The sequence below is a fragment of the Bombus pascuorum genome, chromosome 13 (genome assembly GCF_905332965.1).
Source record: "Bombus pascuorum chromosome 13, iyBomPasc1.1, whole genome shotgun sequence".
In the NCBI taxonomy this organism is placed as follows: Eukaryota; Metazoa; Arthropoda; class Insecta; order Hymenoptera; family Apidae; genus Bombus; species Bombus pascuorum.
Window position 1 is genome coordinate 7,045,865 of NC_083500.1, and position 13,521 is coordinate 7,059,385.

Genomic DNA, 13,521 nt, shown 5'->3' on the forward strand with positions numbered 1-13,521 from the left:
TTTTTGAGACAATAAAATTTTCTGGCACATTAATATCAATTTTGACAAAATAAAATTAACATCAAATTCGCGCGCGTTAGAGTTTAGATTTCCAGGAAATTATTTGATACCAGTACCAAATATTGTTTGTTCATTTGTTGATACACATATCGAGAAGTAAAGTGAGAACGTGATAATTACGAATCACGAGATTACTATTTTATATTAAACTTAATTATTCTGTACGCCTTTTGAATTTATTTTTATATTAAGCGAAATTAGAAATACATTAGAAATAAAATACAAAATAAAAAGTTCTATAACATTAAGTTATACGGTTAACCTTAATTACTAAATAATCTCGTGTTATCCTGCTTTTCCCTAGATTAATTGAATAACTAATAACAGAACTCATAATAACATGGATAGTGAATTAAAACAATTGGCTATAAAACTTTTTGATGTAGGAGCGTTTAAATTTGGAGAATTTGTGACCAAAGTTGGTCTAAAAACACCAATATACTTTGATTTAAGAGTATTAGTCTCTCATCCAAAAATAATGGTAAGTTCTATTGTTATAGTAATTATAATTATTTGTATGCATCTAAATGTAATAATTTGTATTTGTTATATTTACATTTGCTATGTGCAGACTCGTTTGGCTAAAATGTTATTGCCATTTGTAGAAGAATGTCCAAACGTAGCACAAATTTGTGGTGTTCCTTATACAGCTTTACCATTAGCAACATTGATTTCTATAGACTCTAATGTGCCCATGTTAATTAAAAGAAAGGAAATAAAGACATATGGCACAAAGAAAATTATAGAAGGGAATTTTAAGCCAGGAGATAATTGTGTGATTATCGAGGATGTAGTTACAAGTGGTAGTAGTATTTTAGAGACAGCAGATATCTTAAGAAGGGAAGGTTTAAAAGTAACACAAGCTTTTGTGGTAATTGACAGAGAACAAAATGGTAAAAAGAATATAGAGAGTCATGGTATTTCGATGAAGAGTCTCTATACAACCACAAAACTGATGACATACCTCTTGGAAGCTAATAAAATTGCTCCCAAAATTGTTAAAGATGTGACTGATTACTTATTAATATCCCAAGCACCAATCATTCCTCTTCAAGGTAAAAAGATATTTAATATATTTTAAGTATAAATAATTTGAGTACTTCACCTTAAAAAATTTCAGACGCACGATTGAAGACTCCATTTGATATTCGTGCCAATAAGTGCAAAAATGCAATTGGTTCTAAATTATTTAATCTAATGGAATCGAAGCAGTCCACTATATGTTTAGCAGCAGATCTAACTAAAGCAGATGCTGTTATAGAGTTGGCTGATTTAGTAGGACCACATATAGTGTTGTTAAAAACTCATGTAGATATATTAGAAGATTTTAGTGATGATTTCATCAAGCGTTTAAAAGAGTTAGCTAAAAAGCATGACTTTTTATTGATGGAGGATAGAAAATTTGCTGATATCGGCAATACTGTATGTTTACAGTATGAAAAAGGGATTTACAAGATTGCAGAATGGGCAGATATCGTTACGGTGCACGCGATCGCAGGTCAAAGTATCATAGATGGCTTCAAAAATAGTTTAAAAAACATAAGCGAACCTCGCGGTCTATTTATTTTAGCAGAAATGTCCTCCAAAGGAGCATTGACAATTGGTGAATACGCGCAAAGTGCTATAAGTATTGCACAAAGTTCGAGTATGGTAGTTGGAGTTGTTTGTCAATCGAATATTTTCTCGGATCTGGGACTTGTTCAATTGACACCCGGTGTAAAAATATTGAAAAGTTCCGATGACTTGGGACAGCAATACAACACTCCAGAATCTGTCGTTAATTCTGGAGCTGACATAGCTGTAGTGGGTAGAGGTATTACCGAAGCAAAAAATAAATTGGCTGCCACATTAAAATACAAGGAAGAACTTTGGACAGCTTACATAAAACGAATAACGGATCAGTAATTTTTTAATTACTTTGTAATAAACATCAGAGTAGGGGGAAAATATATTTTTTTATTTTCGAATATGTGTACAACAGTTAAAAACCGTAAATAATTGAATAACATCGACTTTAAAAAAAGATTTGTAAATAGAGCGATGCACAAATTTATAGATTTCGATGTATATACATTATATAATAGTACATTAATCTATTCACATTTTTGTACAAAAGCTTTAAAGTGTATTTACTTGTTCCCATTAACAATGATACAGGATTACATGTACACATATGTATATCCTTTGCAATGTGCAAGAAACTCTTTATATTTCCTATAAATGCTGCCATATAAAAATCGTTATATTTATACATGTACACTTTACCTCTTTTGTACAAAATGCAATTAAATGAACCCCTTGCGATCCTATATATTATTTGTATGTAATGCAGATATTTTACATTTTCGTACATCTATTATAATGTCATGAAATTATATTTTTCATCAAAACTTAAGTGTTCTTTTCTTCAAATCAATTTACCTTATTTAGTCTTAATACGAAATAATAAAAAATGCGATAGCTTGCAGAGGGCCAAACTTAATTTTGTCATCACGAGCAAGTACTGTATTTCACTGGGAACGCTGTGCATACGAGATCAAATTTTTCATGCCTCCTTGCTCTGAGTAAGTTCTTCGACTAGTTTTCGGAATACTTGCGCTACCTGGCTATCAGGTAATGTTACCAGGACACTTTGGCCAGTTGCTGCTAATTTCCCAACTTGTGGATCTATAGGCACTTTTGCTAAGAATGGAACATTCACCATTTTTGAAAGAGCTATTCCTCCGCCCGCGGAAAATATATTTGTACATTCCTAGAATTAACGTTCTTTGTAAATTGAAATAAAAAATTTCCTTTTATAATGTAAGACAATAGTTTATACTAACTGAACATGATGGACAGACGAAACCACTCATATTTTCAATAATCCCAAATATATGGATTCCAGTTTTCCTACAAAATGTTATTTCTCGTAAAACATCATCTACTGCAACTGCTTGTGGGGTGGTTACTATCAGTGCACCATCGCATTTCACATTTCTGAAAGTACAAAAAGCAAAATATAATTAATTCTCATTCTGGTACACCATTATATGTATATCCTCATTAACATGCATTCAAACAGAGTGTGTGTATAAGCTTATCAATCTCATGACTAATGCTTATCTAACAAGAAATACACTTCATTTGAATGTCACATGATGATTAATCATAGTCACATGTGAGAGTCCAAAAGCACATGACAGGAGTATTACAAATCTATGGAATATTTTTGACATTCTTTTCACAATTAATATGACACATAACATTTAAGTATTTAACTATTTCACTAATACTTAGGTAAGGAAGAAATCTCACCTTAAGTTTTCCATCACTGTAATATGTTCGTCCGAAGTTCCTGGTGGTGTATCAATAATTAAATAATCAATATCTTGCCAAACAACATCAGTAAAAAATTGTTTAATCATTCCAGTTTTTTTTGGACCTCTCCAAACAATACTCTCATCTTGATTTTTTAATAAAAATCCTATCGACATGACAGCCAGTTTTTGCTCTTTATCTGCAAACACTGGTATCCACCTATGTAATAAAATAACAATAACATAAGTAGATAATAATATTTTGTGAAAAATATATTCAAACACGAAGAAAACACGTAACAATCTTTTTAGAAAATTTACAAAAAATTTTCCAATTTTTATAATAATAAATGGTAATTATATTTAATACCCATCGGATGATTGATGAACATCTCTGCCTTCCAAATTCAACAGATAAGGCACACTAGGTCCGCAGAGATCAACGTCTAACAAACCAACCTATAAAATTTTTGATATGTAAGCAATCTAACCTACAATTCAAAAAATTTTTCAAACTTACTCGAAAACCCGACTCTTTGAGCGCAAGTGCCAATTGTGTGCTGATTGTTGATTTTCCAACACCACCTTTACCAGAAAGCACTAATAAAACATGTTTGACACCTTCCAACATTACGAAAAGAAATACGCAAACACCACCGGCGATGTAACCTCCACGACAGTCGGTCGCGTTCTGACAATTTTTGTTTTCTATCAATTTGACGTGGCTCCAGTCAAACGAGAATTTTTTCAACTACCAATTTTTCTTGTCTAAAATGCAGTCCATTCAAATTCATGCAAACTAAAGATCAAAAGTTTTTCTATTTCGTTCATACATCTCATAGATATAAAATATCTATTTTTTGGTAATCATACATTTAAGTTCGACGATAATGCAAACATTTTGAGTTGCAAAATTTATCTGTTTTTGTATGAATACATTTCTAAAAATAAAAGTATCATTAACTGTTAAGTAAAAGTTCGGGAATTCTATCGCCACTGAACTGACACCTGTAGGTAAAAGAATTAAAAATTTTAGTTTCAAATTTTTAAATTACGCAATTACAATTTTTGTAACATCAAAATTTTATTTTATCTAGTAAATAAATTTTTTGTGCAAAAAAGAGGTTTATATCTAAACTAAGCAAATGATAATGTCTGTATTCGCTTTTACAACCATATGGTAATCAATAAATTTCCGTATCTATTAGCAACGGTGACTAAAAATGGTAAACATTGCATCGTGTATCGTATTTTCTTTTTTCTTTTTCAAATATATTATTCGTTAGTGTTTTAAAAATCACTCTCTTATACATATTCAACCCTTTACACTATTTATATTTTATTCACTTTATAAATCTTCCTAAAACGAAAGTATTCTAACTTTTTTCACACTGAATACTTGTAACAGATACTATCAAGAGCGAAGCCAGCTGCTTCTGAAGGAGTGAGAAAGTCCGCATCAGACAAAAGAACACCAAAATTAGAGGAATTTTTAGAGAAGCGCGATTACACCGGCGCTTTGACACTTTTGGAGTTCAACAATGCCTCAGAAACTACTGTAGATTCCGAATTATGGATGGGCTACTGCGCTTTTCACTTAGGAGACTACAAACGTGCATCAAAAATTTACGAGAATTTAAAAAGGAAAGATCAAGCACCGGCGGATACGTCGACGAACTTAGCATGTTGTTATTTCTACCTTGGCATGTACCCTGAGTCTCAACAAATTCTGGAAGATGCTCCACACAGTAAATTGAAGAACAGATTGTTATTTCACTTAGCGCACAAGATGGGGAATGAAGCGAAATTGATGGAATACCATCATATGTTGGAAGATATGATCGAAGATCAACTTAGTTTGGCTTCTATTCATTACTTACGGGCTCATTATCAAGAGGCTATCGATGTTTATAAGAAGATCCTACTGGAGAACAGGTTGTCATCCAACTGTCTTTATTCTATTTGATAAGTAATTTGAATATCGATATTTCAAATTAAAATTATCTTTAGGGACTTTGATAGCGACGATTCGAGTATATATAGCATTAACGAAAATTTAGGCGATAAAAGTTCCGATGTGCATTTGATCAGAGAGTTAAGAAGTTCCAGGTACCCACTTCCTCCATCCTTTTCCTATTATTCCCATAATACGAATAATTCTTTCTAACCAAAGACAATTCTACACGATTTATCTTCGAAAACTTTATTCGACCATGTTCCTTTTACAGAGATTACTTCGCGCTAAATGTATACGTTGCTTTGTGCTACTACAAATTGGATTACTATGATGTGGCACAAGAAGTTCTTCAGGTTTATCTACAAAAGTATCCTGATAGTGCGATCGCCATAAACTTAAAAGCCTGCAATCATTTCCGCCTGTACAATGGTAACGCCGCACAAAATGAGATGAAGCAGCTGATAGATAAGATGTCCAACTCTCTCAGCTTCAGTCACGATCTCATACGTCACAACACAGTCGTACGTAACGTTAGAAAATATTTGAACTATTTTATACATCACAATGCAATCGTACGTAACATTACAGAATTTTTCCAAATCGTGGACATCTTTATGGATTCGAGTAAAATAAATTTATAATTAATACATACCTAAAGGAATTAATTTATCTTAGGTATTTAAGGGCGGAGAAGGTGCGTTGCAAATTTTGCCGAATTTAGTGGACGTTATACCAGAAGCCAGACTGAATCTGGTAATTTATTACTTGAGACAAGACAACGTGCAAGAAGCGTTCGAATTAATTAAAGATCTTGAACCGGCTGTCCCCCAGGAGTACATCTTGAAAGGGATAGTCAACGCGGTAATGGGACAGGAAACGAATTCCGTAAGTTTCTGCGGCAACTAAAATGCAAACTATGTGAGCTAATTAAGAAAATTGTTTTTAGCGCGATAACGTAAAAACGGCGCAACAATACTTTCAATTAGTAGGTTCTTCGGCGTCAGAATGCGATACCATACCTGGCAGACAATGCATGGCCTCTTGTTTCTTCCTCTATCGTCAGTTCGAAGAAGTCCTGGTGTATTTAAATTCGATAAAAACTTACTTCTCCAACGAAGACAACTTCAACTTCAATTACGCTCAGGCACAGGCCGCGGCGGGTTATTTCAAAGAGGCGGAAGAGGCGTTTTTAAACATAAGAAATGAGAAATACAAAAATGATTACATTTATATCAGCCTATTGGCGCACTGCTGTGAGTGATCGAGATATAATGTTTAATCTTAATACTTTGCCTTCTACGTAATGTCGAGTCGTACTCAAGGCATAGATAATTCTATTTTGGTGAAGGCAAATTATATCGTACTTGAGGTATTGATAGGAAAAGTGAACTTCGATATTTAGCAAATTAAGTAATTCACTATTTAAACTAGACGCGAGTATAAAATACTTAGTGCAATGACTGGCTTCATTTTGTATGACTAGTACAACTTCTTAAGCCAGACTAACAGGAGAAGTTCATATTTAGGAAAGATTAGTCATTTACACTTTTGCTCTTGATGTCTCATTTATAACAAAAAGTCTGCTTTAATTGTTCAATAGTTCTTTAATTCCTTTATAATTAAAGAAGTTGAATATTTCTATATTATTCTTTCTTATTCTGATTTAGACATAATGAACAAGAAACCTCAGTTAGCCTGGGACTTGTATCTAAAAATGGACACGACGACGGAGTCGTTTAATTTGCTTCAATTGATCGCGAATGATTGTTACAAAGTCGGTGAATTTTGGTATGCGGCAAAAGCATTCGACATGCTGGAACGAATGGATCCAAGTCCAGAAAATTGGGAAGGGAAACGTGGTGCTTGTTGCGGCACTTTTCAATATATTGTAGCTGAAAGGCAATCAAAGTGAGCGCTATTATTTTGAAGAATCATTTTTTTCCATAAAAAAGCATTTCGTTATTTTGTAAATATATGATTCCTTTTTAATGTCATTTTTAGAGAGCTCTTACCTGAAGTCGTACAGCTTTTGAAGAATACCTCGAACTCACAAGTGGAACAGATCATTCGAGTGATGCGTAAATGGGGTAAAGATAACAGAATTAATTGTTGATGATATTAATCGAGTGGACAGTGACTGATCGTTATCGTTAAGCCTGAAACGTTAAGGCTTATCTAAAACACGTTGAACAGCTATGGAATGTTAATGCATCTTGTAATATGTCTGTGTAAATTATGTATATGCTAATTCAAGACCACAGGCAAAAGATATAGTAAATTATATTTTTGCTTTTCACACAAGAACAATCTTAGAATTCAATATCAATCAATTGCACATTACCAAAACTGCTTTTTTACTAAATTTTTTGTGGGATTCTTTTGAAAAATATTTGTCACAAGACTATCGATACCTCAGTTCTGAAGAAAAATTCATTTTCAACTTTATAGCTTCGTCTTCGATGGCTATTTGCATCTTTATACTGAATACGTTCTTTCTCTTTTTAAGTATGTTATATCAAGGTACATCCTTTTAAATAAAAATCAAGAAGAAAATTTTTACAGCAAAATTGTACTTATCAAGCCTTTCCCCTGTGGTCTTTAATTATGATAAAAGTATTTTATATACCTGAAATATTTGTGCAGAGTATCTTTTCAATGAATCCACGGTGTTGATGATTTAATATAAAATAGATATATTTAAACTGTGATACACTCATTTTATAATATAATAATAATAATAATAATAATAATAATAATCATTGTAATAGTAATAATAATAATAATTAATTTTAACAAACACAATCGGTGAATTGTAAAAACACCATAGTTGATGGCATACACCACATACGCATACTTGCACATCTCCGATCAAAGATTCGACATTCTTCGGAACGGAATACGTTTTTTAGAGAGTCACGGAGAATCCAACAATATCTTTGATTCCTTACGTGGTTTTCTATGAAACGATTCCGATGGAATGGCTGCTGAAGTTCAGCAAGAGAAACGAAAAAGAACACCCATGTCCCAACGTTATGGGCGTTTCGAAGATATTGAGCAGATAAGAAAATGCAAGGAAACTCTTGAACGATACCTTTTCAAAGTATAAATATCTTTAATTATATAATAAATCATTTTAAACGCGTATATCACCTGATGATAATCTACGTCTTCAAGTGTAAGCTGCGTCTGTCATTTAAATTCTCATACTACTTAGAGAACTACATATTTATTAAATCGATCTTATTCTTTCTATCGAAATATTTAGGCTTGATGCAGACGAGATATACTCGAAATCAAAATCGTAAGCTAAAATAATTAATTTTTTAATACATTTTGACATGTTCAAAATAAATCAAAGTATAGAAAATTAATTATTTTAGTCTATATTAATTGTAATAAATTTTAGTAATATAGAAGGCAATAATTCACTAGTGTTTAATGAGTTTAAAGCTCGTATATTGCTACTTGAATTACATAAATTCATTTAAAATCATGTAAGAAATCTATAAGCTAATGAGACAATTTTTGTTAAATCATTGAATTAAATTTAAAGATTTCCATTCACTATTTGCGATTTTGCAATAGTGTGTGATTCAATAGGATTATGTTTTTAATGCAATACATACGGACTTACTATCGAAAATATAAACATTATTTTTATTATTATTAAAACTGTACCAAATGTTAGGGGTAAATTTCTAGAAAATATTGGCCTGGAATAAATTTCTAAAAAATATTGTTCTGGAATAAATTTCTACAAAAATATTGTACCGTATAAATTCGACTACTATGAATAAGAGGCAGACATTTCTAAATATCCCTAAGATATTGCTGAAATTTTGTAATAACAGAAACGATCCAACAGAACTGAGAACGTAGATTATCGAAAGGTGAACTGACCCCAAGAATGATAGAAAATTCTCAACTTATGTTCTGTGGTTTTTAGAAGGCGGTAAAAAGAGTGTTCCTTCCTCACAACGGTTCAAAGTCCCCGTGTCATATTTTATACGACACGTTCAGAAAAATGTAGAGAAGGAGTGCCCGACATGAAATCGTCGCTACGTATCCCATATAAAAATAGCACCAGAAAAATTGGTTTCCGCGGTGCCTTTCGACGGCACGCGACAATCGTAATTTATCATTTTCAATGATTCGTGACCGATTGACACGAATCTCTATACACGGCACTCGTTCTCCGGGCTCGTTCTCATGCAACTCTGTTTATTTTTCGTTACGAGACATGGCTAATATAGTCAACCGGATAAAATAGTCTTGCGTGTTCACACACAGCAATCGATTATTACGTGTTTCTTTAACATTTTTAGATAATGAAAAAAAAAAAAAAAAAAAAAAGGAGGAAGGAAAAGGACATCACGGTTCCTCAATTTCCCATACATACAACAACGATGATATCTGTGTTTCCGTCGATATTACGCTAAAAACGTAGCTTACTTTCCACTATGCTAAATGTGTATGTTAATACAGTTAATGATAGAGCGGGAAAAATCGTATTCTCCTCACGCCAGTTTCCTTCTCTCGTTCCCCTTTTTCCCTATTTTTATACGATACCTTTCACGCGATCCTCACTTACTCCCTCTTCTCTTATCTACGCTGTTTTTATTTTCTTTAAAAGATTCTAAGATTTTGTGCTCCCACTTTCTCACGCCTTCATACAACGTACGAGGAAAGTATTCTTTTGTTCTTTTTTTTTGCATTTTTTTTCTTATTTCTTTTTCTTCTTTTTTTTTCTTTTTGGCAATCTGCTAACGGCCGAATCAAAGACCGTCGCATGGGCGGCGTAATCTACCGTATAATGTTAACGTTAAAACTCGTTGCACGCAATAGCAACGACTGAAACAGGTTCTCTACGGATAATGCAACATCCTGATGCCTCCCATTTGCGGTACAGTAATTCATTGGATTCTAGAGTCCGAAGTGGTGAGAAATACTTAGAAACTTATCGTCGAAATCATCGACCTACGAACAAGAGACTCCGCACACCGATTGGTACAAATTCACCTCAGACTTTTCTATTTTATTCTTATGAGCTTGTACCAATGGGTATTTCAATTCCTAAAGTATCTAAATTCGAAATTTCAAACGCTTAACTTTCGCTTAGCCCTTTGCAGTCGTTTACAAATTGAGCTTGTACATTGATTCACGGTTTTTAAAAACTAGATGTTCGTCGCATTTGTCGCTTTACTTATATTCCTAGATGAAACGTAACCACTAGACTGTAGATATTTACCGCAGATTTCTTGATTTTGCGAATACGATTGGAGAAACGAGCAGGGAGGCTCGTTTCACGTGACAAGTATCGACACGTTGATCACTGATGACGCCACGCTGGCGTCACGCGTAGTTCTCAGTTTCCACGTTGACGAGTTCTGAGGAAGAAATTTTAGTCGCAATGGAAGCCTTTCGATATTCTGTGTATCTCTACAGACTATGAACATGCATTCCGAACATTTTTAAATTCAAAACTCCGGATATCTTCGAATATCTCATAAATGTATAAATATCTGTAGTCTAGAGATTACTGAACTGCAAAGAGTTAATTATTCTAATCGTACTACAGAGCTTTCAAAAAGACTTTCATTTGGCGGGAGGTTTCACCGTCCCCTAAGCAGCCTCTAACTTACAGAGTAGAAGAACGAGCTTCTCTAAAATGGGAGTAACAACCTCCACGAAGAAAGGTTCATCCTTCACGATCGAAGTACTGTACGGATGTTGCATATGTTCGTCAAGACATTTCGTCGTCGCGTAGACACATGAATGAACACGCGTACAACCTCTCTATGCGACGTGGAAATATCTAGGAGCTTAGATCGGTAAATTACACGGTAAAGTTAATAGTAAGAAAAAACGTCTACTTAAGAACCATGTACATAGAGTATTTTGCTGAGGTGATCTTGCAATGAAACTAACTTCCGTCATTGTGGAACGAGCGGTTCCGGCGTGTGACCAAGAGGAAGTTGGTTTCGGGATTTTCTTATATCTACGAGCGATCCAGCAAGATCGAGGACGCGTGGACCGTAGAATTCGAACCAGCAGCGTACACGTTCGACATCCACGGTCCACGTTTTAAAGAGTGTCGTTTGGCATTTAAATATGGCGTTGTTAAGTGCTCGAGATTGCGAGAAATCTTCGCGAATATTTCGTTACAAGGAAAGTGTGCGATCGATGTATTCCGAGGATTCGATGTTCTACATGAATTTTGTTGTTGAACGCGACTCGTTCAAGAGGGCAGTGTGTCGTTCAGAGTCGAACAGAATTTCATGAACGAATCTCCATGCACGCTCCTTGCTGTGAATGATTTAACACAGTTTGGAAGTCGTTGAGTAATATCTCGTAGAATATACTCTAACTTGTGCTTGACAATAATTGCTTTAGAGAAACTAGTTAATCGAACTTATGATAGCTTCATAATTTTATATAATAATATGATTAATTATAATAAATGTAGAAACAAGTGGCTCATGCTCGAATCGATCGCACGTGTTCCTTTTTATACGACGGCTCATCGACGTGTTGGCGCAGGGCCATTTGTCATCATAGTCATTCTGTGTACTTAGTTGTTGTTCCTTGGTAGGCAGTTCACGTAAAAGACGGTGAAAATTCATAAGACACAAGCGGCTGAATGTTATATACACGTTCGCTAATTTCTGAACGAAGAGATATTGTTCAGTGAAAGAGAAGCGTACGCCAGTGGGTCAACAAGGGAGGCACGATAATGAACGTTTTTTTTTTTTTTCTAATATTAATACTGGTTAATGCAGACGATGATTTCAATCCTGTGTATTTATAATTAGGAACTGAACATCCGAGGTGAACTAAGGGTTTCACAGAAAAATTTCCTTGCAGAGTTTCAGGATTCCTCTCAAGCAACGATAAAACGTATAATAATCGATGCGCTTTCGAGAGTTAAGGATTAATTTCGGCGTGTGACACAACACGCGCGAATCTCGAAGGCGGATCGATGATAATAGTAAAAAAGACCTTGGTCACGATGGCATTTGATGGAAGAAATATCGCAGAAAAAAACAAAAAGAACGGTGGTAAACGATATATAATCAGTCGTGTTAGAAATCGATTGTCCAACGATTAACATAGCACATACGATGAAAATCATCGCTTCATTACAGTTCGTCTCGTAATAAAAAAAAAAAAAAAATAAAAATAAAAAGATAAAGCGAGTAATGAAATAAAAAAAGAAAACGAGAAAGAAGGTAGGAAAAAAACGTCCAAACGCTGTTAAAACAAAAAAGAGAGAAACTGCAGGCGGCAAAAAGAAAAAAAAGAGTAGTATTGGACATAATGTAACGTTTTTCTCGTAATACGCACGATGTCTAAAAAATAATACTAAACGAAACGAATCGCACACATTGATCACACTACTTGTGGCTCGCCGAAGGATCCATTTAGCCTACCTCAGTCTGTATATCAAACTTGGTCTTTAATTGATTTCGCCGTTCGCACGGTCCGTGGCACGCTCAAACAGGAACGCTACAAATTAGACATAGTCTCGCTTGCATCCGGATTTCTCTTTCTTTTTGAGCGTCCTTTTGTAACTGCGGGTGAGACTGTGGGTAGCCACGCTACTCAGCGCTACTTTTGTGCATGCCACGGCACTTGTTTCCTAATTTGTGTCCCTGAAAATCATTAGGAAAGCATCTTTTATATTATTTACACTTTCTTAGTGGAAGGTTTAGTATTCTTACATTGATGTCGATTTAATATAAATTTAATATCGAGTATATCATAAATTTTGCTTTCTGTCATTATGTGAGTGACTAACACGATACACAGCGATTCGAAGTACTCAAACGCGTATAGAAAACATGTACGCAATACATATAGTATATAAAAATATGTGAAGACCACATAGGAAAAGTATGATAGATTCATTTTTCTAAATGTTTAGGAAGATGATAAAAATACATATAATGCCAAAGTCAAGAGGGAAGGTAGTTTTTATTGGTTCACAACATGTATTGAATTTTAAAACTGCGCTTTCATAGAAGACAGGATATGCGATTGATCATATTCTTCACCTGTGGCCTTCATATATATCCAAAGTAAAGTGCGTGTTTGTAAATTTCTATTTAGACTCGATTTATTTAGTCATGTTCAGAAAACTATGAATTTGCATGAACATTCATGGCCTTCTAATTAGTATGAATTATTTGAAACGCACGTCTGTGA

At 34.0% G+C, this 13,521-nt stretch overlaps 4 protein-coding genes across 8 annotated transcripts in view; 2 read left to right on the top strand and 2 right to left on the bottom strand.

Moving 5' to 3' along the window:
- The first annotated feature begins 31 nt into the window (after positions 1-31).
- On the top strand, positions 32-2,455 carry LOC132913530 (uridine 5'-monophosphate synthase). The gene is made up of 3 exons (XM_060971939.1): positions 32-541; positions 632-1,132; positions 1,183-2,455. Exons 1-3 carry the CDS (start codon positions 401-403, stop codon positions 1,963-1,965), a joined length of 1,425 nt encoding a protein of 474 aa, XP_060827922.1. The 5' UTR covers positions 32-400; the 3' UTR covers positions 1,966-2,455.
- Positions 1,997-6,098, bottom strand: LOC132913528 (cytosolic Fe-S cluster assembly factor Nubp2 homolog). Its single transcript, XM_060971938.1, has 6 exons — positions 5,969-6,098; positions 3,880-4,127; positions 3,730-3,818; positions 3,358-3,579; positions 2,886-3,039; positions 1,997-2,812 (listed from the first exon to the last, which is right to left on the bottom strand). The coding sequence occupies exons 2-6, from the start codon at positions 3,988-3,990 to the stop codon at positions 2,606-2,608; spliced, it is 783 nt and encodes a 260-aa protein (XP_060827921.1). The 5' UTR covers positions 3,991-4,127; positions 5,969-6,098; the 3' UTR covers positions 1,997-2,605.
- Positions 4,537-8,024, top strand: LOC132913564 (intraflagellar transport protein 56). Its single transcript, XM_060971994.1, has 7 exons — positions 4,537-4,572; positions 4,768-5,294; positions 5,588-5,837; positions 5,992-6,201; positions 6,263-6,569; positions 6,984-7,224; positions 7,318-8,024. Exons 1-7 carry the CDS (start codon positions 4,537-4,539, stop codon positions 7,427-7,429), a joined length of 1,683 nt encoding a protein of 560 aa, XP_060827977.1. The 3' UTR covers positions 7,430-8,024.
- LOC132913526 (prominin-like protein) overlaps positions 7,986-13,521 on the bottom strand; it is a 70,076-nt gene continuing 64,540 nt past the window's right edge. For all 5 annotated transcript variants that reach the window (XM_060971936.1, XM_060971933.1, XM_060971934.1 and 2 more), the window contains one exon: positions 7,986-12,968. In XM_060971936.1, coding sequence (XP_060827919.1) covers positions 12,956-12,968 — 13 coding nt within the window. In that variant the 3' untranslated portion in view covers positions 7,986-12,955. The remainder of the gene's footprint in view (positions 12,969-13,521) is intronic.